General features: G+C 39.4%; 1 protein-coding gene across 6 annotated transcripts; it reads right to left on the bottom strand.

The window, feature by feature from the left end:
- Positions 1-309: 309 nt before the first annotated feature.
- On the bottom strand, positions 310-25,042 carry GABPB1 (GA binding protein transcription factor subunit beta 1). Of its 6 annotated transcripts, none has more exons than XM_068410346.1 (10): positions 24,733-24,829; positions 19,037-19,190; positions 17,546-17,653; positions 16,500-16,667; positions 15,818-16,012; positions 14,545-14,692; positions 14,075-14,188; positions 8,583-8,768; positions 7,129-7,244; positions 310-2,178 (listed from the first exon to the last, which is right to left on the bottom strand). In XM_068410346.1, exons 3-10 carry the CDS (start codon positions 17,651-17,653, stop codon positions 2,026-2,028), a joined length of 1,188 nt encoding a protein of 395 aa, XP_068266447.1. In that variant the 5' UTR covers positions 19,037-19,190; positions 24,733-24,829; the 3' UTR covers positions 310-2,025. The 6 variants fall into 6 exon arrangements, with proteins under 6 accessions (XP_068266447.1, XP_068266449.1, XP_068266446.1 ...); XM_068410348.1 differs by lacking the exon at positions 24,733-24,829 and adding an exon at positions 17,990-18,093 and having other exon boundaries at positions 19,037-21,932; XM_068410345.1 differs by lacking the exons at positions 19,037-19,190; positions 24,733-24,829 and adding an exon at positions 24,969-25,042.
- Positions 25,043-25,536: the final 494 nt, after the last annotated feature.

Here is a 25,536-nt window from a genome sequence, read left to right as displayed (position 1 = left end):
ACCATAGATTTTCCATTTTTTATTATGTTTTGATTATTTTGGGGTCAAATTTGCCAAATTTATACCAACACTAGGATAGTTAGGATTTTCCTAACTGCCAATTCTATAAACTCAAGTCAAAGTTTGAAGAAAGATTTTACGTCGTATTGTATAATGCAATTCTTTCCCCACATCTCCCTCCCACTTCTGAAGACCATTCTAAATCTAAAACTGTTGTTTCATATTTTTCTGAATGCCTAACACAGCACAGCATTGACCTTCTAATGCTCCCACAAAACAATTGAAATGGAATTGATTCTACACTATATATATGTGGAAAAGATATTTAATTGTAAAATAGAAAAAGTAGGCCAGAGTACAGTTTTAAGGGTAATTCTTCTGTGTACAGTATAGGTAAACTAGACTTTTTGCTTAAGTTTATATAAACAATTCCATAAAAGCAGTGAAACATGGAACAACAAAGCAAAGCACAAAGAGTTTTATCTTACAAAAAAGGAATCTGCACAGTAGTTCAAAATTTAATGTAACACAGCACTGAACAATCTTAAGGCAGCTCAGTCTAAGCACAGGACTAGAAGCCAGGAGCTCCTGAGATCTACTCCCAGGTCTACCACAGATTCACGTGGTCTTGGGCCAGTCATTTAACACTCCCTGTGTTGCGCTTATACCAGTTATAAAATTGAGACAATAACACTCACCTACCTGCCTCAGGCAGTACAGTAAAGGTTCTTTAAAAGATTTTACAACGCTCTGAAGATGTAACGTGCTATATGAATCCTAAGCATAATAGATCACTGCACAGACACACACAAACACAGGATCACAGTGAAGAACAATGATGCTAGGTAAGGAGAGCATCACTACAACATAAAAAATTACTTGTCCAATTGCATAATTAAAATGCAAAAGTCCATTTAGAAAAAAAGTATCACTGAAATAATTTCAAGGCTATTGGGGAAAACTGATCAATAGGAATATTCTAAAATAACTACTAGTTGTGTTCCAGTGGAGACATTCTTTTTGATTTCAGGGCAATGGTTGGACTTGAGGATCCCAGAGGTCTCTTCCAACCTGATTGATTCTGTGATTCTGTGATTTGTTACTGAACTTCAAAATGTTTGTACAGGAAAACTGTAAGACACAGAAAGTGAAGTTTCAATGCCTCCAATACCAAATTTTAAATTGCCTCTAATATGTAAATAAAGATTTTTTTGTTCTTTTTAATTACAAATTACATTCTTCCAAGAAATATACCATCCACAATAAAACTGGCTGCTAGCTTACTTCAAATGACCTATAGGCTAAACATTTTTCTTATAATTTTTCTCATCTTTGCTGAAAAATACTTATGCAAGATGTATGTGTAGAAATTATAAAAACATGCAGCGTATGTACAAACTGAAAAGTTTAAAAAATATTAGCTTCATATACATGTAAATCTACTTGGATATATCTGAAATTAAATATAAAAATTTCACTGCCTAAAATAAAAAAAAAAAAAAAAAAAAAAGGTTTTCAGAGAATCTGAGACAACTATTTAAAGCTGTACAAAGATTTCCACCTGGAAATGTCTTATTCAGAGAAGTTTAAGTTGTTACCATGTAGAAATAACTGTTAATTCATTTTGTCACAGGATTAATTTTCAAGTTGTCACCTTAAATCAACAACATCACCCTTAAAACTGTTCTGTTTTTCAGAAGTTAGATTCATACTAAAATCAAAAATTTCACAAAAACATTGGCTTCTCGTGTTTCTGGATCCCTTCAAAAAGATTTATCAACTCATTTTGAAACTGTAAAAAAACCAACTATTTACAGTATTTCATTTTAAATACTTTTCACAATTTCTAAATTCAGAGTTTTTATGTTACAAGAAATTCATCAGAGCTCACAGCTTAAGTCCAGTTATCAGCTTGTAGCATCTTCTCTATCATGCAATCCTGTGCCTGTACCTATACAGTGTACAGTTCAAGATTGTACTGCAGGTTTGTGAAAGTAACAGGCTTTGCAGTATGTTCATTTTTTATTAAACAGCTTCTTTATTAGTCTGGAGGCGGTTCATTGCCTCTAACTTCTGCCGATAGGCCTCTGCTTCTTGTTCTTTCTTTAGAAGCTGCTGACGATATTTTTGTGCTTCTCTGTTTGCCTCATCCAGTTGTTTCTGAAGAGTTTCTCTTTCCTATTAGAAACAGAACCAGCAATATTTTGTCAAATATGTATTAAATACAAGTCAAAGTGGCAAATACTTTTTCTTTACATGTAGCTCAGGTGTTAGGGTATCATGTAGAAACTGTTCACTTCTTACTCGGGCAAACCTATATGAATGCTGCTGTGTAAATTAGACATAAACTATCACACCAGACGATTCCCCACAATAAGGCTTGAAGCGTAAACACAGTAAACCCAAGTTTCCTTAGCTGCAAAGATACCAAGCAAGTCTTCATGGAAAAAAGAGTGCAACAAAAAAATGGAAGCATGGTGATCAAATTCTAACATAATATATTAACATTTCTCCAATTATTCAATTCCTTTTGTTACTTTTGGTTTTTTTTAAACCAAGTTCTAATAGGACTGAAATCTGATCTAAGAGGATTGTCCCTTTCTGTTGTATTTCAAATCAGACAATATAATCAAAAACTGTTACCTAACAGCAGTTTGCACTGGAAAGTGACAGCTGCCCACTAACCGAAATATACACATAGCTGGTTTCTAAATGAAGTGATCTGAAGTGACCAGAGGTATAATTACATCCCCAAGGACACCACATTTTTATGAATTAACAGGCATTTAGCTAGATAAGCTTTTTCAGTTCAAAAGAAGTAACTTAAGGTTTCATCCTGCATACAAGGTCGTTGGGGATGGCTATAAAATGGTTTCCAAGCAAAATGATACAGGAAATGCCACTTCCTATGAAGCTGCCTTAGGAACTAAGGAGAACGTATTTCTATCTCCACTGACGTAGGTACTGTCATTTTGTTTGATGCTGCACTGAGCCCAATCGAAAAAGCAATTTGCTTGGAAAATAGTTTTGTTTTGATCTTCAACCAAATACCATTTCATTAAAGTGCATCATACTTTTATGAGCAAGGTAGTATTTGATTTCAAATCATTCTTTCTGCTGTAGTTGTTAAGTAGCCACAGGAGGAAGGTTGTCAGAGAAGCAAGCTATCTCCCAGAAAAACAAAACTCTTACCAAAAACTGAAGCCCAGTGAAAATAAGTTGCCTTTTCACCTTATTCCCATCCCAGCAGTTCAGTATCACGTTCCCATTTAATACCTCAAACAGTTTTTAGAAGTTTCTCCCTCCACACCCCCATAACAGCATCCCTATTCTTCACCTTTTTGATGCACTCACATATTGTCATGGTCAGAGCCTGAAAATACAAAATACTCTGCCTCCCTTCTACTTGCTACTGTTCTCAGTACTTGTCACAGTCACATTTAGCAGTCACATGCTGTGCTGAATGTGCTGGGATATAATGACACAGGTGATCAGATCATTGCTAATAGCAGCACCTGCACAGCAAAGACAACAGGTGAAGGAGAGATGTTATTAACAGGTTATAAAGACTAACTATAATACAGAACAGAACAAACTCCATTAAGTGCAACCTGATTTTACATAGGGCTTTAAAAGCTGAAGGAAGCTAGCTAGCGTTTGCTTCATTTGGAGCATGTGCTAATAAAATGAGCGCTCATCTCATCTGGCTTACATATTTGAAAAGGAAGTTCAGCTTCCACCTCTGAAAATTTGGATTCTGCTTTTTAAGCAACTTTATGAATGGCAAGCCATGCAGCAACTAAACTGACCAATGCCAAACGAATGGTAAAGCCTACATCTCAAAGGATCTGAAATACACCAATGATGTTCCAGCACCAGTCCAGCCAAAACATACTGCCATTTCTGTAAGTTATCTGTGCTTAAGGGGAGCCAACAGCTTATGTAAAACAGCCTCTTGGGGTAGAAAGCTGGTGAAAAGAGCTACAAAACAGTTCTCAAGGAAGCAGTCAAAACAGTGGATCCTGCTGCACGTGGAAAGCAACCCTTCCTTCTGAGGGCATTCAGCTCTGGGATATACTGAGCTGGGCATTATCTATCTCGTGAATTTGTCACATAAAACCTGTCAGAAATCTACCACTGGCATGAAGCAAAGCTGCTCTGTCTACTGGGCTGCAGAAGAGTAAGAACCACCAGTAGCTCGCTGGCTAGTGGTTCTGCGTTGCATTACAAAAAGCAAGACACTATCACTTCCATGGAGCGTGTGCAGACTACAAACACTTGGGGGTGGAGACGTTCTCAGACCACATCTTATGAGTATTTCCCACAGAAGAGAGAAATAGAGCCATGTACCCATAAGGAGTATAGCACATTAAGGAAGGGACAGGAAAAAAAAAGGAAAAAAATAAGTCCCAGTGACAGAGACAAGAAGATAAAACCAGTGTCTACCAGACAGACTAGGAATTCCAAGCACATAGATTAGTCCAGCAACTAATAGGTATAGTTTTTAGACAGTCATAGTCCTAATGTAAACAGAATGAGTTGAGGAGCTGAGGTCAAGTATACTGTCTAACCAGGCAGTGGAAAGAAACCAATGCTTCTGGAGGAGCAACGCAGAACTACAGTGGACTGAACAGTGAGAATTGGTTCCTTAACTTTGACGTCTAGAATAGGGAGGACTATATCTGATCTATTAATTTCAGCAAATCCAGAAAGTGTTCTTAGGGCTTTCTTTAGAACACAACTGAAAGTGTTCTAATTATCTGAAGTCCTTTTGTATCAGTATAAAAACCTACCCAGGTAAAAATCAAATTAGAGGATCCTGAGTGCTCTTAAGCAATCTTCCATTTTATCAGGGAATTTTCTTCCTTACATGTAACTTTTCTTAACAGCCTATATATTGACAATAGGAACACCCATAACTACAATAACCAAACCAAGCATTCTTTTTAACAACAGAAAAAGCAGGGATATGAATTCACTAATATAATTAATTTACAATTATGAGGAGGTTTTTTTAGTCTAATGAAATTATTGTCCTGGTTCTAATGCGTGTCACCTTTCAAGCATGCAACATGGGAAAGACAGTCAAATTCAAGAATGAAAATAAAAATCACTGTATGTTAATGAATTATGCATGAAAATGAAAAACAGAGTATCTGTGTGACAGGTTTTTTTTGCTGCCATCCTATGCTTAAAATATCAAACTGTTTACGAAAACTGCTATCACTCTTCAAAATGAGCTGAAATGTTTGAACTTAACAGACCCAGAAGAGAAAAAGAACACCACTACAACTTTAGTCGTTCACAATACTTTCACAGGAAAGTCTGCCACCTCACATGAATGGGAGGATGTTCAACTTAAAGACTTTCAAACTACAGTTACCTGTTCATACACAATGAATTTAAAACAGCTGAAGAAAGCACTCTTAGCCTTGAATCAACTCTTTATAATGAAATAAAGGAATGAATCACCAGTGAGGCAAATAAACCAAACAATAAAGGTTTTCTACATTAAAAAAATATTTTAATGAGGGGAGAGGTCCCACTCACTCCAAATTCAAGTAGCTACCACCTTCTATGATGATGAACTGTGAAGTGAATGTGCACTTCTTTAATGTCCCTGTTACCAAAGTGAAGTAGCACCATACCCCTGTGAACTACAATAAGGCTCCTGAAGTCAACTGGCCTCCACACAGAGACAGAGGTCTGCATGTGCATTTCCAGTTGTACAGGCAGGGACAAAGTCAGTCATCAAAACTTGCACTTAAAAGTAACAGATAAAGTAACTACTTTTAACCAACTACTTCTGATATTTGAGAAATGTATTTAAAATACATAACTGAAACGGGTAGTCCCCTTAAAAGAATTACTTGTACTGTTATATCAACTATCTGTAATTAGGAGCAGGCCAATTTATTCCTTAACCAATCTAGATTTTTTTCCCTTCATCTAACAGAATTATTAAAATACTTAAGGAAACATAATTTCCTTTAGGAATAACTCAGGCAGATGTTTAAAAGTGTGAACAAAAGAAATACTTTTATTGTAACAGTCATACATTTAAAAAAATGCAGCAAGAAAATTTCAACTGTCATGATAACTTGTAATGACCACAAAGCTGCAAATGCCAGAAGTATTTGATGTGACAATGTATGGACAGGGAAAGCAAGTGATGAAAGGTGGCAATTATTGTTATTAGACATGGATAACATATAGCACATACCATACAATAAAAAGCATTCAATTAGGCACAATTTGGTAATATGAACAGAAGCTGGAGAACACAACCTTTGATAAATGAAGTATCATGGAGCTGACAAAATGAGAACTTACAGCCTAGTCAAGGCAGACAGCAATTTTCAGAAACTTTTGACCAAAACTGGTCAGCACAGTTGGAAGTAACAGAAGAAGGAATGAGATGGCTGACCTATTGTGGTTAATATAAAAAAAGCTACAATTTTAAATTGAACAGCTACATCTATTCGTCATATATAAAAAGAAAAGCGCTCTCACAGTTGTTAGGTCTTCTGCACTATAATTTTTAAAAAACAGGATGGTGCAAAGATGTGTAATAGTAAACTGCTCCAGAATTAAAAAAAAAAAAAAAAAAAAGGGGACAGATAAAAATTGGCAAACACAGAATCTTACTGTTTCACATTTCCATTAACAGTTATCTAGATATCATGAATGGAAAGGAAACATTGCTAAAAATACGATCTCACAATCAGGAAAAGCATGTGGTCATAACAGAAAGATGAGGGTACAATACTCTCATTCACTGCTCGCAGAAAGAGTCAAGTTACTCGATAATATATCAGTACCTAGTTTTAAAAACTAGCTAGTGATCTTGAAGGAAAAACAAAAAAATTAAGTTATCATATACTTAAACAAGTGTCACTTTTACGTGCACAACCAGAGGATGAAGCAAACAGCCCTCCTATATTCTTTTTACAACAACTTTGTAAAAAGATGAATTCCAGTAACAGGGGCGATAGAACAAGTTATTGTTTCACACATTTAATTCTGTGGTAACACAGAAACTAAACTCTAGAACAACACAAAAAACCACAACCAGATACTGAGTGCTGAACACTCTGGTTAACTCATATCACGTAATATACTCCTTACTTCTATTTCTGCAGACTCCACACGATTTTCAACAATCTCAATGCACTGTCTCTTCACTGGCGGTTCTTCGCTTATCACAGTTTCTTCAGCAATGTCTGTTGCTGGAACTGTTAATACTGAAAACATATTTGTACATATAAATACATTTACTTCAAACAATATTTGCACTGTATAAAATTCATATAATTAAGTAATTTTATTAACAGCAATAAAATGCAAAGACTTCCCCTTATGAAAACACAACTATATAATAAAGTGCATTATAAAGCCAGTAGAGGGAAAATTTACTAAAACATTAGCTGCTTGTGTGTTACTAAAGAATTTTAAAATTCTGTGATGCTGAGGTCTACAGTAGTTAGCTGTCACTCTGGAGCATCATTGCTATTTTTCACAGAGTAAACAGACATGGAAGTGAACTGCAGCAGAGTTACCAGTGTGTCAGTTCTGTAACTCACATAGCAGACCATCTCCTTTACAGTGTTTCTTAAGTAAATACTAAATACAAAACTGGCTTTTGATTTTGATTAATTAGAACACTTTAGGTAATCTGAAAAATCCAGTAGTTATTAACCTTGGAGGAAAAAAATTAGAGATCTAAAGAAATTCATACTCTAATTTGCTCATGCAACTATCCGGCAAATAAATGTTGTAACTGTCACTTCAATTACTACCTACAAACATTCATGCTTTCTGATAACTAGCTGTACTCATTCAGACAGACTATGAGCCAAATCATTTGTCTCCAGTGTACAACTCTTTAAGCTCTACACTGGGAGTCCTCATGAAGAAACCAGAGAAGGAATTGTTTTTGTCTAAATAGTAGTGGCAGAGCACCTTTAAATGAAACCACCCAAATCACACGCATGTCACAAAATAGCACTTATTATACTAGCGGCTTCCACCCACAAAGTTCATATGGCCCAAGTGGACAATTTGTGTCACCCTGGCTTCACTGATTCTGCCACTGCTCCTCTAAAACCTCAAGCATGTAAGACTTGGCTTTTGTACTGTTAAGAACACACTCCATGGGACTTGCACAGCTTGCTTCATGCATCAGATTTCTAAATCCAAGCTTCACCTCCCTGCAATATTTCCAGCAAGGCAACAGCGTAAGTATTGAAAGAAGGCTTTTGTTTTACTCCATTTTCTAATGTTCATTACAAGTTTGCAAGAATCAAGCTTATTGAAGGCAAAGCAAGTAGTTATCACTTTTCCCTTAAACATCCCATTTCTCTTCCATGCAGTTTAGTAATTCTTCCAGCAGAGACTCAGTTGACATGTGGTAACTCACTGAACTGCAGTAGCTCATGCGTCTGAGCCTTTTGCAGCGTAAGAATTCAAAGATGTATTTAAATTGATAATTACACAAAATTGTCCAACCTATTTGCACCTAACAACTTATTACTATAACTAAAATAGTTCCTCAAGCTCAAACCATACAAGTTTCCACTCACCTTGCTGTCCATCTGGCATGGTCACAATGATGGGTTGCCCTATTCCACTGGTTGGAATCGAATGGAGATTACCAAGTTGAATGCCGTCTGTAACTATAGTAATAACTTGCTGACCTCCAGAACTGACAACTTGCTGAATAGCACCATCCACAGATTCTGCGGTTACCACCTCTTCTGTGGCCACAACTATCAACAGATTAGTAAAGGAATTAAGTCAATTTATAAATTAAGCTTTATGATTTCAAATGCATTTTGGTACAGCTGAGAAAAAATTTCTTCTGTGTCTTTTAAAATTTTATTCCCTCCCACCTCCCAATTAATGCATTACTACATATTATATTGTTAATAGAAATCTTTCACCAGGCCAACATAAAGCACTAACATTGTGAAATATACATGCAACTCTATCCTGGTTTACCTTACTCAATATAGTCATTTTTTTATTTAGCATGGTTCCTAGATACACCCCCCACAAAACTGATGCTTTGGGTTCAGTGTTAACATGGCAGCAAGAACAAGAGTTGTTTTTAAAAACACAAATAACTTTTCCATTGTACACAAGCTGGACTAAGTTATACTACCAGTGGAATAAAATTAAAAAAAAAAATTAAAACTTGTAATACTAGCTTGAAACTACTCCTCAACCAGTGCCTTGGCAGGTGTACCTCAGGACCCAGCCTGATTTCTCTGCTTACCATAATGGTCTTCAAGACAGTAACAGATGGAAGGACCTCTAGAGAATCTTAAAGTTTTGCCTGTACTACATGTGTACTTCACACACAACTACTACTTTATTATACAAAGTATGAAACAGGACTAAAGGAAAAGTTCTGCAGGGCTGACATTTTTACACTTTCGAAGGAGAAAGATAAAGCTAAAAAAGTAAAATAAACATTGTAAGTATATAATTTTATAGGTAAAAGTAAAAATAAAAAAATCCCAGCTCAACTAAATATTTCAAATTCATGATTTGATAGTAAGTATACAGAAGTGAACTCTCACAGTTCTATACTACACCTATAAATCAAGGTAAGATAAAGGAAAGACTGCATTCAGAACTACAGCACATACCACAGTTTGCACTATACACTGTAACTGGCCTCTCACACTACCACTCATTTTTTAAAACAACAAGATACTGAGACAAAGAGTAAGATCACTAGTAGCACAATCAAAGAATTTCAAGCACACTAACTCTGTATTTCAATTCATCAGGGTAAAAGCAAAGCCTGTGATTTAAATAACAGACATTAGAGTGCCTTCTATCTACAGAGATGAAATTAAAACCCTATAGACTGTGTTGTGATGCTCAAGATGAGAGAAGGTAGATAAAACCCTGAAGCTTTCATCTTTTAAGTTAATTATAATATAACACACACAAATAATGACTGCAGTCACTGCCTTCTGAATATCTTTACATTCAGAGATCACTGTCCTGTAGCACTGCTTAAATATACACAGAGTGTTTATTCAGTAAACCAAAGCAGTAAGTCCTACATGAATAAGTGGTGTTGAATTGAACTTGATTTGGCTTCCAAGTACAGGCTCATCAGTAACAAAGACCACTGTCACAAAAAACTCCGAGTTGGAAGTGCCAATACTAGCTGCTGCGGCAAACTGCTCTGATCTTTCAGTTTCAAACTCAATGTTGGGCTTTTAGTTCTGGAAAGAAACATTATTAGTACTTCTGCAGACCTTGAAAGAAAAATGCAGATTTTTTTCTAAAAATAAGTTATTCTATATAAAAGAAAAATATCCCCATAAACACAGTCTTTATTCCTTCCTCGCTCTCCTTCCATATCTGTATTCATATAATCACTAGGTAGCACACTACTTCATATGCTGAAGGAAAGCTGAAGTCATTTAAAACAGCAGCACTATTATTTTCAGGAATCTCTGTATCAATGTACATTATTTTCTTCTGCAGTGTGTGCGTGGGGGAGAACACCGGCACATGCAGTAAGACATAACGCCTAATTCCAACATAAGCACACCAAATATTGCATTCCAAATACACATCTTAAATCAGATTTTTCTCTAATCCAACTCTGAGTTCCACACATACATTATGCACCACATTTGTACGTAACATCCATGTCCTCATATACACTTCCTTTGAGTAACAATTGAAAAAAGCACGATTCTAATCAGCTCCAGTGAGAAGCACCTTTCCGTCTTCGGTTTTACAACACTGATGTGTTTTTAACTGTCAGACATGAGGAACAAGAGGGAAGAGATCAGGGTAAAGTTAGCTTGGAAAGAGCAGAAAAACCGAGACAGAAACAACATAAAAGGCAGAACCTAAGTGCTTTGTTCAAGTTTATACAGTCTTAAATACAGGAGGCTAAATACAAGATGAGAGCCAAAACTAGAATTCTCAGTCCTGGAATTTTTGTGAGTATTTATAAATAGATCTTTTACAAGATAAGCACAAAGAGAAGGAGGTATTTTTGTTGTTGTTGTTTTTCTTGAACATACTACTGATGCAGAGATGACAAAAAGCTGCTTTTGTATTCTTTACACTTTATAAACTATTAAAGGAGCAAGAACACAGGAAATAATTTGCAGATGGTAAGATGCTGCAAGATTGCCCACAATTCTGCATGAAAGTCAAAGCAGAAAAACTGCAATAAACAGGAGGGTTAGGTATGATGCACGCTGCATTATCGAAGGTGGGAAGCTACTGCATCAAAACTTCAAGCTTTTTCCTTCCTGCCTGTCATCTCCTGCCTCCTTTCTAATAATTTTTATCTTCAGTGGTTTAGTGACATGTAACATAGGTTACACTGCACCACTGCAAGGGTAGGGCCATGAAACATGAGAACACTCGGTTAGTCACCAAAGTCTACTACTGAGTCCTGGATACACATCTCATGCCCCGTAATCCCATACAATCCCTTCTTGAGTTTCCCTCTCCTACAATTAGATCTGAGTTTCATTTAAATATGTTAATTGATTGAAAACATCAGTAGCTTCTTCTGTAATGAAAGGCACTGCATTCCGGTTTTGAATCATCCACTTCACCTGCAATATTTCAGTGTCATAATATAGTATAGCTGTACTTAGGTACTGCTTTGAGAAGTAGTAGAAGAGCTGTATTAAGAAGAAATCCTGCAGGACTTCAAAATACTTAGAGATGAAAACTCAGGTATATGTTGGGATGCAACTGTCATGCCAGCAAGTCTGAGAGTAGAGACCTCTTCTGTATTTTCAGTGAAAACTCTGTGCTTAAGAATGATGTTATCTCCAGAGCTGAATTCTGTGAGAATTTTTAAGTACCAAAGACTCCGGCCATGCAAAGTATCTCAGTTCTGTAACATTTATCATACTGACCATCACCCACAAAAAAGCAAAATAACTGCATTTCTTCAGAAATGTGTTCAGAAAAATTCAGGTTACCATAAGCATCATAAATCCTTGATCAACAGAGGGCTGTTGCTCTCCATTGTGATCTCCAGTCACTGGCTTTGAAGTCAGGCTCATCTTGCTACATATCACATCACTAATCAGTGCTCAAAATCCCAAGCTAACTTGGAAATAAGGCTATAGTGCTACCTGTCAGTATAATAAATACTAAATAAACAAAAAAGCAATCTAGCCTATCATAAAACTCCAGTAGCTACAGACACTCTATGCTGCCTGAGAAAACTGGGGAGCAACATATGAAAAAGGGCACTGGGCAAGCAAAGCACGCATGAAATACCTCACAGCTTTATTTAGAAAGCCAGGTCTCCACCAAAACACCTTTTGGGACTCTCAGAATAACAGAAGTTTGTGTCCAGTTCTGGGCCCCGCACTTCAAGAAAGATGTTGAGGTGTTGGAGCGAGTCCAGAGGAGGGCGACCAAGCTGGTGAAGGCTCTGGAGGGTCTGACCTACGAGGAACGACTCAGAGGGAGCTGGGGTTGTTTAGCCTGGAGAAGAGGAGGCTCAGAGGTGACCTTATTGCAGCCTACAACTACCTGAAGGGAGGCTGTAGTGGAGTGGGAGTTGGCCTCTTCTCCCGGGCAACTAGTGATAGTACAAGAGGACACAGCCTCAAGCTTCGCCAGGGGAGGTTTAGGTTAGACATTAGGAAGAATTTCTTCTCAGAAAGGGTCATTAGCCATTGGAACGGGCTGCTCAGGGAGGTGGTGGAGTCACCATCTCTGGATGTGTTTAAGAAAGACTGGACATGGCACTTAGTGCCACGGTCTAGTTGACATGGTGGTGTCAGGGCAATGGTTGGACTTGATGATCCCAGAGCTCTCTTTCAACCTGATCTGTGATTCTGTGATTCAGGTACACCATATAGCCTACTTCAGAGAGAAAAACTGGGGATTTCTGTGTCTCAGCACTTGACCTCCTAAGTGCTAGTTTTATCTGATTTTTTTATGCAATGGCAAGATATTGACATACATCATAAATGGAAAATATGGTCTGGAACACAAGTTCGGTGGCATCCTCTTAAAAAGTAACTTTCAATAATTCAGAAGGCTTTGATCACATTTTAACTTTATTGTAGATGGTATTACAACTTGCTTAAAAGGAGTTCTTTTCCTTGCTTATATCTCTCTTTCTCAAGCCTGTTAGTGGTAATGACTAGTCTTTATAATCCACTCGGATGCTGTAAGACTCCTGACTGCCAAGTCTTCCTTCACTTTGCATGTTGTAATGAACAAAAGTGAAAAAGTACATAAAGCAAGAACTACATTATCCAGAAAGAGTGGAGAATGATATCCAGGGCAACTTGCAGAGTATGGAACCTTGACCAAAATTTTTTCAGACAAAGCAGTAATGGGCAAAGATCCATGGGGCAGGGGTGAAGGGTTTCTGTGTTAAGAAAGAGGAATGCAAAACTTGTGAACTAGGGGCAATGGAATTCCTTGTGCCTTTCTGGCTTCTTCTCATGGCGTTATGAAATAAGAGAGTGTGCACACGGCTGCAGTGAAGGATGAAGGCTGCTTCTTCCTCAGAGAACAATAATGTATTGCTAGGCTTACGTTTACCTGAAGTGCCATGACAGCATACCAGCCTGAAGTGGGACATACTAATCACTATATATTGTTATAAATGCAAGTAGAATGCCTCAATGAAAAGAAGACCCATAGACATTCTGATAGGCAAACTGCACATTAAGATCACCAAATATTCTTGTCCCTTTTGGGTGAAAGATTAAGAAAACTGCTGACAAAGTATACGCAAACAACATTGGGGGCCACTTCTCAATATTTAATAGAAAGAAGCATTGAAAGAAAACATTCTCCCATCACATGCAACTAGACTGTATGTAGACAAAATGTAAATTCAATCTCCTAAATTACGTTTGCTTTCAGCAAGACGAATGCTGCTCACATCAGGCCCAGAAATACCATCTGTAAGGAAAAAATTTGTTCATGCTGAAAAAAAGGAAGGAAGATTGTAATCTGATTTCTGTATGAACTGTTATCTCCAAAATTGCCAGTTATATATTTTCAGTTTATTACATGAGGTTAAATGACTTTGCTTTCTAACCTGGTGTTTCTGAAGAATTAGACAGTGGAGCTGAGGCTTCTGCTAAAGCTGCCAAAGTGGCTAATACTGACGTCGATGAATTCCCAAACTGTACAGCAGACACTCCTGTTTCATCTAGCAGGATGAAAAAAAAAAAAGTTAGCTGACAAATTTAAAACCAGTGAAGTCCCTTTTTTATTATTATTGCACTGAAGCTTCTAACATGTACACTCTGTTCTCAGCAACATTCTGCTAAACCAAAGTGCTATTCTGAAGGCAAGTTTGTTAAGCAAATACAACTACTGGTAATTTATCTCTGTGAAGACTGTTGATTAAGTACCTAGATATTTACAACACACAAAAAAACTCTGAAGAGGAACACGGAAACTACTCTATTCTTACCACTGTTTTTCCTCAAGCCTTTTCTCTAAGTGGTGAAAAATCAATAAAAGTATAAAATCCCAGTAGCTATCCTATAGGCATCTAAATACCTGTTCCATTTGATGTATTTGCGGAAGATACCAGACCTGTTAGGTTCACCACCCCTCCAGGTCCGATGATGAACTGCGGTGTTGCTGCATGTATCGTCACAGTGTCTGGACTCTCTGGATTCGTATTGATTTGGTTCTGCATTGCAATCTAGGAGACAAAGGCAGTAATATAATTCCAACTGTAGCTATAAATAAGGTATTTATCTTGTAAGAACTAGAACTATTGCACATTCCACTCAAACAGGGAGGATCTTCCTTGTTATACTCATGCAATATTCACACATCGTGTCACATCTTCTGCTCTGTGTAAGTACATGAGAAACATTTTTTTTTTGGCTGAAAGCTAAAGACAAAAAGTCTGTTGACGTGAAAGAGAATAATGATACACCGCTACTTCTCCTTACCATTAACTGTAAACAAAGAGGACCATATAAAGACAAGGCCCTTTTGTAGACGTGCAAGCTCACGTATCTAAAATAGAGGGCTGAAGAACAAAGACTGCTGTGCCAGTTACATGCCATGAAAATTGGCTCTGACAGCTTAGTAATTGCCATGAATTGTAGATGGCATTCTTTTTGCCTTTCTTTGAATTTTTATTGACTGTTATTTACTATATCCTTTGTGCAATGAAGAGGCTAAAGGAACAGACCAGAAGTTCATACAGGTCAAGATGTAGGGGAACAACAGATTTATACAGCGGAATAATGGTATTTTTCGTTTGCTTTCTTTTCTTTTCTTGATAATGCTTAGCACTTAATTTGCCTTTAAGAACACTATTGAACAGTGAGCACACATTTCCATCTATTATCTATTATAATCCCGATCCAAATCACTTCAACAATTCAATCCTAGTTTTTCTAATTCAGGAAAAATTGCGATCTCTTCTCTCCTCTCCTAATCTCCAATCATTAGGAAATGAATATCCATATATGAAGCTAATTGAACACTAGGGTATAGTCAAAACATATTGGCAGAGTAGGGACTTAAGTTTTACACCTTGCTTGTGAAGACTCCACCTAACTATGTGTACTACAACACTCAAATTTAAGAAAATAAAGGATACTTATCCTTGACTTTGTAGGTGGTGAAAATGCTCTTGGGCCAGCTAATGGTTACTAACATTAATCTCATTTTCATGTCATGAACTAGACTGGAGTTTGGCATTATCAGTCAATATATGGTCTCACAGCTGCTATATTAAAAGCTTAGTTTATCCCATGTGTAAAAACGTACTTCGGTGTAAGTTCCCTTAACATCATGAATCAAAAGTTACCTGTAATATTTCTGCAAGGTCTTCATTTCCATTATCTACTGCAATATCTAATGCCGTTTTGCAAAATTTACTCTGAGCATGAACATCTGCTCCGTACTTTATCAAGAGTTCTACAACTTCTTGGTGGTTATGTTCAGTAGCCCAGTGAAGTGCAGTCATTTTGAGCATGTCCTTCGCATTGACATCAGCACCATGCTACAAACAAGATCATTGCATAAACTATGTCATTAGAAGCATCTGAATTAAATAATGCCCAAATTCACAAATTGGTCACAGAATGAAGCCCAAAATTGTCTTTCTCTAGCAGTAATGTCCTGCTAGCTTGCATTTACAGATTTATTAAAAGTACTTCAATCTAACTACCAAATAAATTATTTACCACAAAGGATTAAAGACTCCCTAAAACATAACATGTCTTGGTTCTAAAAGCTGTTACTCACACAATGTGAAATTAGGAAGTAGTCTTATTTTGAAACAGCAATAAACAATTCACCTGAAATCATGATGATTTTAATGCTAAAATAAAGTACAGTTTAACAGGAAAAAAAAAAGCATCCAGTGCACACAGCAGAAATACTCATATAATTTCAATGTTGGTTTCATGACCAAAAGGGAACTGCAAATATTTGATCATAAACCACTGTAATATCCCTGCCTCAGACCTTGTTTCTACAGTCTTTACCTTAAGTAACACTTCTACTATGCTGGCATGGCCTTCTGATGCTGCCATATGTAATGGAGTTCTGTCCACTTTGGTTCTGGCATCCCGACTTACACCTGCTCTCAGCAACACTTCTGTTGTTGAGTAGTGACCATACTGTGCTGCTAGATGCAGTGGAGATGTTCCCAACTGTAATGTAATGGAAAAAGTGGAGTTTTAACAGATGTCAGTATTTCTTCTTATTCTGGAGCTATCAAATTCAGCTGTCAGGCCACCACTTTAAAATCATTTTCCCTTGCAGTCTCAAGGAAAGATGCTGTTGGGGCTTTTACAGAGTATGAAGAGGGAGAAAAAAACATTTTCAATTTTTTTTTTCCAATATTCACAACACACCAAAAAGAGCTCACTGGAAGCAACTTTTTGACATGTGTGCTATGTTTTTTCTGTCTTTTGGAGGTGTGATGTTTCAAGGGTCCTAACCCCGTTTTTAGTGTTGGTGAACACACTGTACCAACATTGAAAGGGACCTCTGGAAGTTGTTTAAGTCCAATTCCATGTTCAAAACAGAGTCAACTTGAAAGTTAGGTCACTAAGTAGATTAAGGCTCTTAAGGGCATGTAAATATCCTAGAATTTTAGGTACCTGACCTGCCTATTCAAAACTAGGCACCTCCAAAAGACAACTCAGAGCCCCTATATCAGGGAACTCTCAGCTGCACACATTAAGTAGTTGGGACTGCTTTCTTAATTCAAACCTCTTACTGTACTAAATGATAAACACAGTAACTAGGAGAATGATTGCTCCTTTCTCCCATTAACCATTCCAAAGTTCATCTTAAAAGCCATCAGAACAAGCTCATTCACACTCTGTTATTATAATAAGTAGGAAGTCATATGAAGAAACAGACAATTTTAATTTTGAATTAGACATTAGATGATGTGACTGTAGAATTCCAAGAAGAAACTCCCAAGGCTGGCAATATAAATGCTTAATTGTAATAATCCTATTGTCTTCTTCAGGGAAGAAAAGTAAAAGGATTTACCGAACACTGCAAAAGTTTTCATTACCCAATCTGTGGTAAAAGGTGCTCCATTTGCCATCAAAATACGAACTTCGTCATCTTGACCTGCTCGTGCAGCTTCTAGAAGTTTCTTTCCCAAATCTACTAGTGACATCTAGTGATGGACATAAAGGAATATAAAGAAAAAATAACAACATTAATACTATTTTAAGTACACAAATGCTGCTGTCATTTTTTTAATTATTCCTGAACTACTCTGAAAAGTTCAAAAACTGGAGTTGGTGTTTTAGCCATAAGAACAAGCTTTACTGGTTGCAATAAGCAGCTCGATTTTAGAATTAGTTTTGTCAGCCAAACAGAACTGACCCTGGGGTGAAGATTTCAATATTGCAATGCAGTAACCACAGCAGCTGCAAAGTTATATCAAACTAAATTTAAAGTGAACTGGATGCATATTTCTCACATCAGAAAGTGGTTTAGAAGCTCTCACCTCATACTGCAACCTTCTGCAGCTTTGTCCAGCCTCCAAATGGTACTACATCATGGCTGCTATGTCACACGCCCAAAGGCACTACATTCACTTATCCAGAATGCCTATACATATTTAAGAGGTACCACTATGGAAATGCATTTAGATAGATATGAAACACAACACCTTTCTTTCTGACATCTTGTCCGTCACTGTAACTTTATTTTGCTCACCTTAAAATATAATTTCTGTATTCCTAGCTACAAAACGACGCAGTAAGCATATATTATTGTACTATTTGCAACAGATATATGAACTAAAATGTCTGCCTGAAAACAAACATTGCCACCTGCTTCAGCTGTCTGCAGTTACTAAAAACATGTTAAGTGCAAAATTTTGATTGAGACATGACCGAGATACTAGCTGAAAAACTTTCACATCATCTTTAGATAATCTCCCTTTTACAGTAAAGTTCCATGTAATACAGAGCATGCACAACTACATGTAGACAAATGACACCTATTTATGTTTCTGTTGCATCAAACATTTCGTAGTACATCTTTTCAAACCCACTGGATTTCATACTTGCTATTAAAATTGTTCAGTAAAAAGAAAACTTAGAACTAAACCATAACTCACACTACTAAACAAAATATATCATTAACGTTTTAGTCCTATACCTATGTTTTCCACTCCCTGGATGCTAAGAACTGAATTACTTTCATCAGTTTGGTTCCCAGTCACAAGCAAAGTTAAGTCTGTATTACTAAGAACAGCAGTTGTAAGGCCATGCAGCCAATTTCCTACACAAAGTTAAAGTGTATTAGTCCAAAAAGAAATCCCAATAGGATTATTTTTTATCTCTTTTCTTAAACACACACTTCTATCACAAAACCAACATATGTAGAAAGTTCTCTGCACCTGGCTCAACTGGCAAAACCTGTGTGGTATATTGCTCAATAAGCTGAAAGCTATTGACTTTGGAAGAAATTAGAAAAGAAGACAGAAACACTGCAAATGCAGAACTCCAACATGTTATCAGCAGAGCCATGAACTGGGGCAGGTTACCTCTTTGTCTACAGAACTGACTGCAGGCAGCAATATCCCCTTCACCACGATAATACTCCATTTATGTCCATCCTTCTAATACACATGGACATGTTGATCTGTCTCCAGCCAGAAAAGGGAAGAGGAGCAGGAAGGTGGCAGGACAGGACAAATACTGACCATGGGAAAAGGAAGGAAAAAAAGGAGCACAGAGTCAGATGCAGAGGAAGGGATAACAGCTGACTCTCTTCCATGAAGACAAAGAGCAGAAGAGAAACAGGAATAAAAGAAAATCTACTATCCCAGTCAAATGGAGACACTAGGAGTAATGATATAAAACAATAACAGAAGAGGGCACTTGGCAAGTGCAGCAGTGAAATGAAGGAATATAGCACTCCCTTTATATGACACCCTTTTTTTTTGGCACGGGATGCAATTTAAGAAGGATAAAAACACACACAGACGCACGCACTTTTTCTGGTGATCTAATACCACCACATCAAGATCCTCAGAAGCAAAAGGAAAGCTGGAACTTAATGCAAAAGACTGAAGTTAGGAACTAATTCAGAAAGATGACAATTCATTTTCCTTGTGTTCATTTTTGTTTTAAACACTAGAAGAGAAAAGGAACTAATAAAGTCTCCTTTCAGAATTACAGAATAATTGAGGGTGGAGGGGACCTCTCAGGGTCACCTAGTTCAATCTCCCAGTCAGAGCTGGCCCAACAGGCTCAGACTGTGCAGCACATGGTCCTGTTGAGTTTGGAATGTCTCTGTGGATAAATATCCCACCACTTCTTCAGCCTCATTCCAGCATCCGACCACCCTCGTGGTAAGACCTGCCTTCTGTGTATACCTGTCTTTCTCCACTAACCAAAATGACAGCCTTGATAATAAGCTTATACTTGATGTCTGTTAGACCACAAAAATAGATGAATTAAATTACAGTGCGTACATTTAACAACTAAACCTATTCAGAACCCACCAACCACATCTATACTGGTGAAATAAACAGCAAAGTTGTTACCAAAACCCGATGCAGAAAAAAATTTCTGGCCTGCAAAATACAAGTCTCACTCCCAGATGTTGGGTACAAACTTCAGCCTGAGATCAACACCTCTTCAGTCTCTCTGAACCACTACAGTTGAACACGCTCTCAAAGTGACAGTACATCAGTTCTCATCTCAAACCGCGTTGTACTACACTCAATAAGAAATGTTGTAATCAAGGAAAAAAAAGAGGGACGTGGAAGATCATACATGACGTAACCTTCATGACCATGTATTACTTACATTAACCAACACTCTGTTGATAGAAAGTGTTTGCGTTTTAAACCAGAACAAAGCACACAGAAGTTCACATATGTTTCATGATGTAGAATTTTAACTTCAGTTAAAACAACACAAATGTACTTTAGAAATGAAGTAAAACTTTCAGTTCTCGTAGGGTACTTGAAAGCATGCTTGGGCCATCTAGTGGAAGAAAGTTGAAAACCTAGCAAAATTACACTGTTGAAGTCAAAAATCACATTGTATGTCAATAATGCACTAAAAACAGCAACGGAAGAGGCCTTTCCAACAAAACTCTCACGCACATTTAGTCACTTTTAACCAACGAATACTAGCATTCACAAAATTTCTCAAGAGTAGTCAACCCAAAGCTCATTTCTACTTGGCAGACCATTCCATGGACCAGTATTGCAAGGTCAGGAAACCCTTGAGTAATAACACGCCCCACACTTCCCCCCATACTCTTCCACTGCTAGCACTGGGACATACCGAGAATGGTCTGCAGTGTCAGAATTTCCCTTTCCAGAAAAATTCTTCAGCGGCTCTCGAGATCACTTAGTCACACTACAACAGCACAATGATACTGGCAAAAGCAAAGTTCTATATATAGTACAATAAAATATATTTAAAATCTAAATACTCCCATTTCAAAGCAGCACTCTTAGTTACGTACTGCTGTTACTCCACATGGTGTTACAAATCAACCCTGATGAACTCTGTTAGAGGGTATTCTCCAGTAACTGTCTCATTTCCATCAAGCCTAGCTAGCAAGACAGCTGGGTAATGATTCAGAAGGATTCTTTCAGACAAGAAACACATCACTGGCTCCGAAATAAAGTCTTGAGACTATTATAGCTATTCTTATGGCAATCTGAGTATGTTTTCAGACTTCTGACAGTTCCTACACAACTGCTTGAACAGAGGGGTTTGTCTACAACTGAGTAAATAGGGAAGAGCTGCTGCTGCTGCTGGGTTTGGACTTCTTTGCATTAACGACCTCCTGAACGTCCACATTTCATTACTGCAATGCATTCTGTACAGTATCATTAGCCAGATGCCACAAACAAATGGTAGTTACAATTTACATCAAATTATTATTGCTATTTTACTTCTGTTCAAAAGGAAATCATACTGCTTTTTTGTACCAATCTTAGATTTAAGTTTTTATACATTCTGTATAAAACTCTGAACATCAGGCTGTTACCAGAGGTGTATATAACTGCACTTGACCAGAGTTTAGGTGGAACTCTGTGCAAAATGGTCTCCATGGGGAGGGAGAGGAGCTGAAAAACATGCAGCTTGGGAAGCCTGAGGTACCTACAGACAACAGAGCAGAAGAGTCTGCAGTCTGAAAGAAGATTAAGCTTGGCTTGAAATATTGCAGCACGCTTCAGACTGGTGTCCTGCTGCAAGGATCCTGAACCCAGCCTTTACTCCCCTTCTCCCACTGCAGCAGTGAACACCAGCCAGTCAAAATCAACAGGCACAAAACAGTTGTTGCAGAACACCCGCTAACATGGAGATCTCACTGCCGCCAGCATACTTCTGCCAAGGAATGCTCTTAAAAAAAGAGACATACTTACACTAGAAGAGCATGGACTGCACCAAAGCAATTTACTGGAAAGTAAACTGAATCCATATACACCATATCTATGATAAGGATTTGCAATCATTCCTAAAAATCCCAGGACAAAGTTCCATAAAATGCTCATTAAACAGGTTTCCCTACTGAAGTGACATGCAGCAGAATTGTACTTGGAAGGTAGCTGGAGACCCATCGTCTCTCACACCCACCACGTCTGGAAAAAGAATGCCCTTTTCAGAATGTCTTTTTCCTTCCACTCTTTCAAAAAAAAAAAATCAACCTGCTTCCCCAGACCTGATCTTCAGAAATGCTATCACCCTACTGATTTCAACATTGCACAGTATCACTAGAAATTTCGAATAGCAGTTTCTAACTAATTTTATATGCCTATCCATACCAAGGTCAAAAATATTTTGAAGTACAAACAGTTAGCAATAACCATTTAAACCTTTAATCAAGCATTCAGTTTTGATCATTCTTAGAATTGAAATAATAGGATCAACTTGCTTTATTTTTTAACATCCTGATATAACAGCACAATACTTGAACTCAGAACAACTCTTTAAAAGGTTTTTATTTCAATTACAGTTTTGCAACTTTGAAATGAACTGGAAGGTCTGCATTAAACCTATGGGTATTTCCATGTGCTAGCATCTCTTCAGAACTTTGGCATGATTTTACCTTATAGATCATTTTATAGTGATTATAGCGACTTACATGGGATAAACTCAAAAAGCTCCTGTATTGTTTCCTAAGGGAATCATACCTTTCCAAATGTATTTTGACAATGATTTCACATGTCATACTTCAAATTTTAGTATAAATATCATAGGCTTAGAGTATCCACAATTCTGTTATGATAATGAAAATTACACTAATATATTAATAGCAGTCGGCTTTAATTCCAGTGCTTTCAGCTTTCCTCTACTACTGTGTTGTGTTTGTAACTAAATTCTCTCTCGTTTGTTTAAACAGCAACATGACCTTCGTGTTGGACTCTGTATGCATCAGATGAAAAATCTCTGCTCTAAGAAAAGAGCTCAGAAAAACAAACACATTGTTGAATAGCTTAGTGGTTAAAATGGGCAAGCCTGTATTTATGCAGGTCTGTCCTCCAATTAGGTTCATACATTAATTTAAATTAGCACTAATCATCAACATAACTCCATTAAATAATGTAGATGGTAGAAAAGTCTTGTCCTTAAAAAGGAAGCACAGATTTGGCCATTATCTGCAACAAAATGAAACATCTAAAAAATATTGTTATGCAACAAGGGTGAACCATTGGCATCAACCAAGATTTAGGCTGGCACTGCCAACAAGCTACAAAGCTTTCACAGGTAGGTTTGGCACTAGATACCAAAAAGGTTATGTTATAGCAGCTATGACTGACATGAAAAGTCTAAGGGCTTGTGATGCAGCCTTTGAACTGTACTACAGCCTTAAGAGTATGTCTCAGATTAATTGAAACTTGAAAATATCCTCAGACAAAAATCACCAGCCTCTCTAACTAAAGCATCTGTTTTATTATGAGGAATCTTCCTTGACAGTTTCTGTCTAGCACACAGGCCCAAAAAAAAATAGGAAACAAACTGTTTTCAGCAAATAAAGTAGGTCATGAACTAGAGTCTACACCTAGTGTATGCTGACCTGCCATGACATCTTAAACTTACACAGCAGATTTATGTACCCTTACAAGTATTTCTATGTGCATACACACTTCAACCAAACTGCTTAGTCTTACTAATACTTCACGTCATGAGTAATTTAAAAAAACCCATCAGGCTAAAGTACTCCAAACTGTGCATTCACAACTTCTGGCATATTTAACTCCAATATGCAGCATTTGCTATTAAATTAAAGCTACCTTACTAAGCAGGTTAAAGGACAACATACTTTAAGTTAAAAACTCCAAGCACGTAAGACTTCTTACAGGGGATTTTACTGACACGCTACCGGACAGCGTCTCACCAACAGAAACTACTTTGACTACTAGAAAAGAAAAACAACAGTCCGAACTAAGCCATCTTATCCCACATTTATGTTCCCATCATACGCTTTATTAAGAGTCCAAAGGAAGAGTTACAGACTCCGGGTGAAGGACACTGCAGAGGAGGGAAGCGCTCCCCTCCCGCCCAGGCTGCCCCTCCTCAGGGCACCTTTGGCGCCAAGCTCCGGCACGCCGCTCACCCGCCCCGGGCCGCGACAGGCACCGGCCACCGCGACCCCGCGAGGCCCTGACAGGAACCGGCCACCGCGCCCCCGAGACCCCAGATCGTCCCCACGCGGCCCAGACCGGGCTGCCCGGCGGGGAAAGACGCGGGAGGAACCGGGCCCCGCTCTGCCCCTCAGCGCCTGGGCCCCTGGCCGGGCCCGCCGCGCTCGCCCGAGCGTATGTGGCAGCCACGGGACAGGGGCCGCCGCGGGCGGGCGCGGGCACCTGGGCCCCGAGGCGACTCGTTCCCCCGCCCCACCGGCCGCGCGGCGGCCCCCGACCCCGGCGCAGCCCCTGCCCCACAGGCCACGCTCGGCGCCCCGCGGGCCACCAGGCCGCCGCCGCGGCCCAGGCCGCCGCCGGCGCTGCCCGCGCCCCCCGCGCGGCGGGGTCCCCGGAAGGCCGGCCAGCGCGCCCGCTCTCCCCAACAGGAAATCCTGGCTGGGCTGGGCGCTGCGGAGGGAGCCGCGGCGCCGGGTTCCGGGGGAAGTGGAATTATTTTTTACCAGCGAAGAGATCAACTTCCACATCCGGTAACAGGGCCCTATACAAAGGCGCAGACTGACCTGGAAAAGCTTGGCCGGCCCGGGGGGGTGAGGGAGAGACGGGGCGCGGGGATGGGCCCTTACCGTGCTGCCGGCCCGGCCGCCGCCGCCGCGACAACAACCAGGGGCGCCGCAGGCCGCCGCTCATCGGCGCCCAAAAGCCCCACACAAAAGTCCCCGCTGCGCCTGGCGGAGGGACACGGCAAGTGGAGGGGAGGGGCGCCGTGCCGCGCGGCGCTGCCCCGCCGCCAGCCCGCGCCCGGCCGTGAGGCGGCGGGGGCCGCCCGCGGGCAGCGCATCGAGGGGCGCCCGGCACTTACCATGGGGTGCAGGTATTATCTTATTACACAAATATCCCCGACAAAAGGGGCTCGGCGGAGGGATACGGCCTCGGCGCCGCCTGGTGCGCATGCGCGGCGGCGCGAGGGAAGGCGGGGGAAGCGGGGACTGGAGGGGCCCGCCATGTTCCGTCCCGCTTCCCGCCCGGCGGGGGCAGGGCGCTGGCTGCCCGCCCGCCGCCCTCGGCCGGCCCCGGCGGGTGGAGGCGAGCTGTCAGCGTGCTGGGGGGGAGCTCCCCTAAAAGTAGCTTAAGAAATAAGAAAAGGAGGTCGCCATCCCACACGCCGGCCTTCCTGGGGCTTCTCTTTGCCGCAGGGCGGCAGGGGTTGCTCTTCCCGCCTCATGGCTGCTGGAGCTCCGATGGTGCTCCCGGGCGAGGGTGCCTGGTGTAAGCAAGGACTTTGCTGCCTTGCCTTCGCTAGGCAGGGCTTTAGCTACGCTTTGGTATCATAGAGCTAGGATTTGATATGGATGACGACTCCAAAATGATCCTAAGCCATTGCTGCTCTGTCAGAGAGCTCTGGCCTTCAGTCCCAAGCTGGCATTGGA

The sequence above is a fragment of the Nyctibius grandis genome, chromosome 11 (assembly GCF_013368605.1).
Source record: "Nyctibius grandis isolate bNycGra1 chromosome 11, bNycGra1.pri, whole genome shotgun sequence".
NCBI classification, from domain to species: Eukaryota; Metazoa; Chordata; class Aves; order Nyctibiiformes; family Nyctibiidae; genus Nyctibius; species Nyctibius grandis.
The sequence above is the reverse complement of the archived record's forward strand: the minus strand, read 5'-3'. Positions and strand labels throughout refer to the sequence as shown.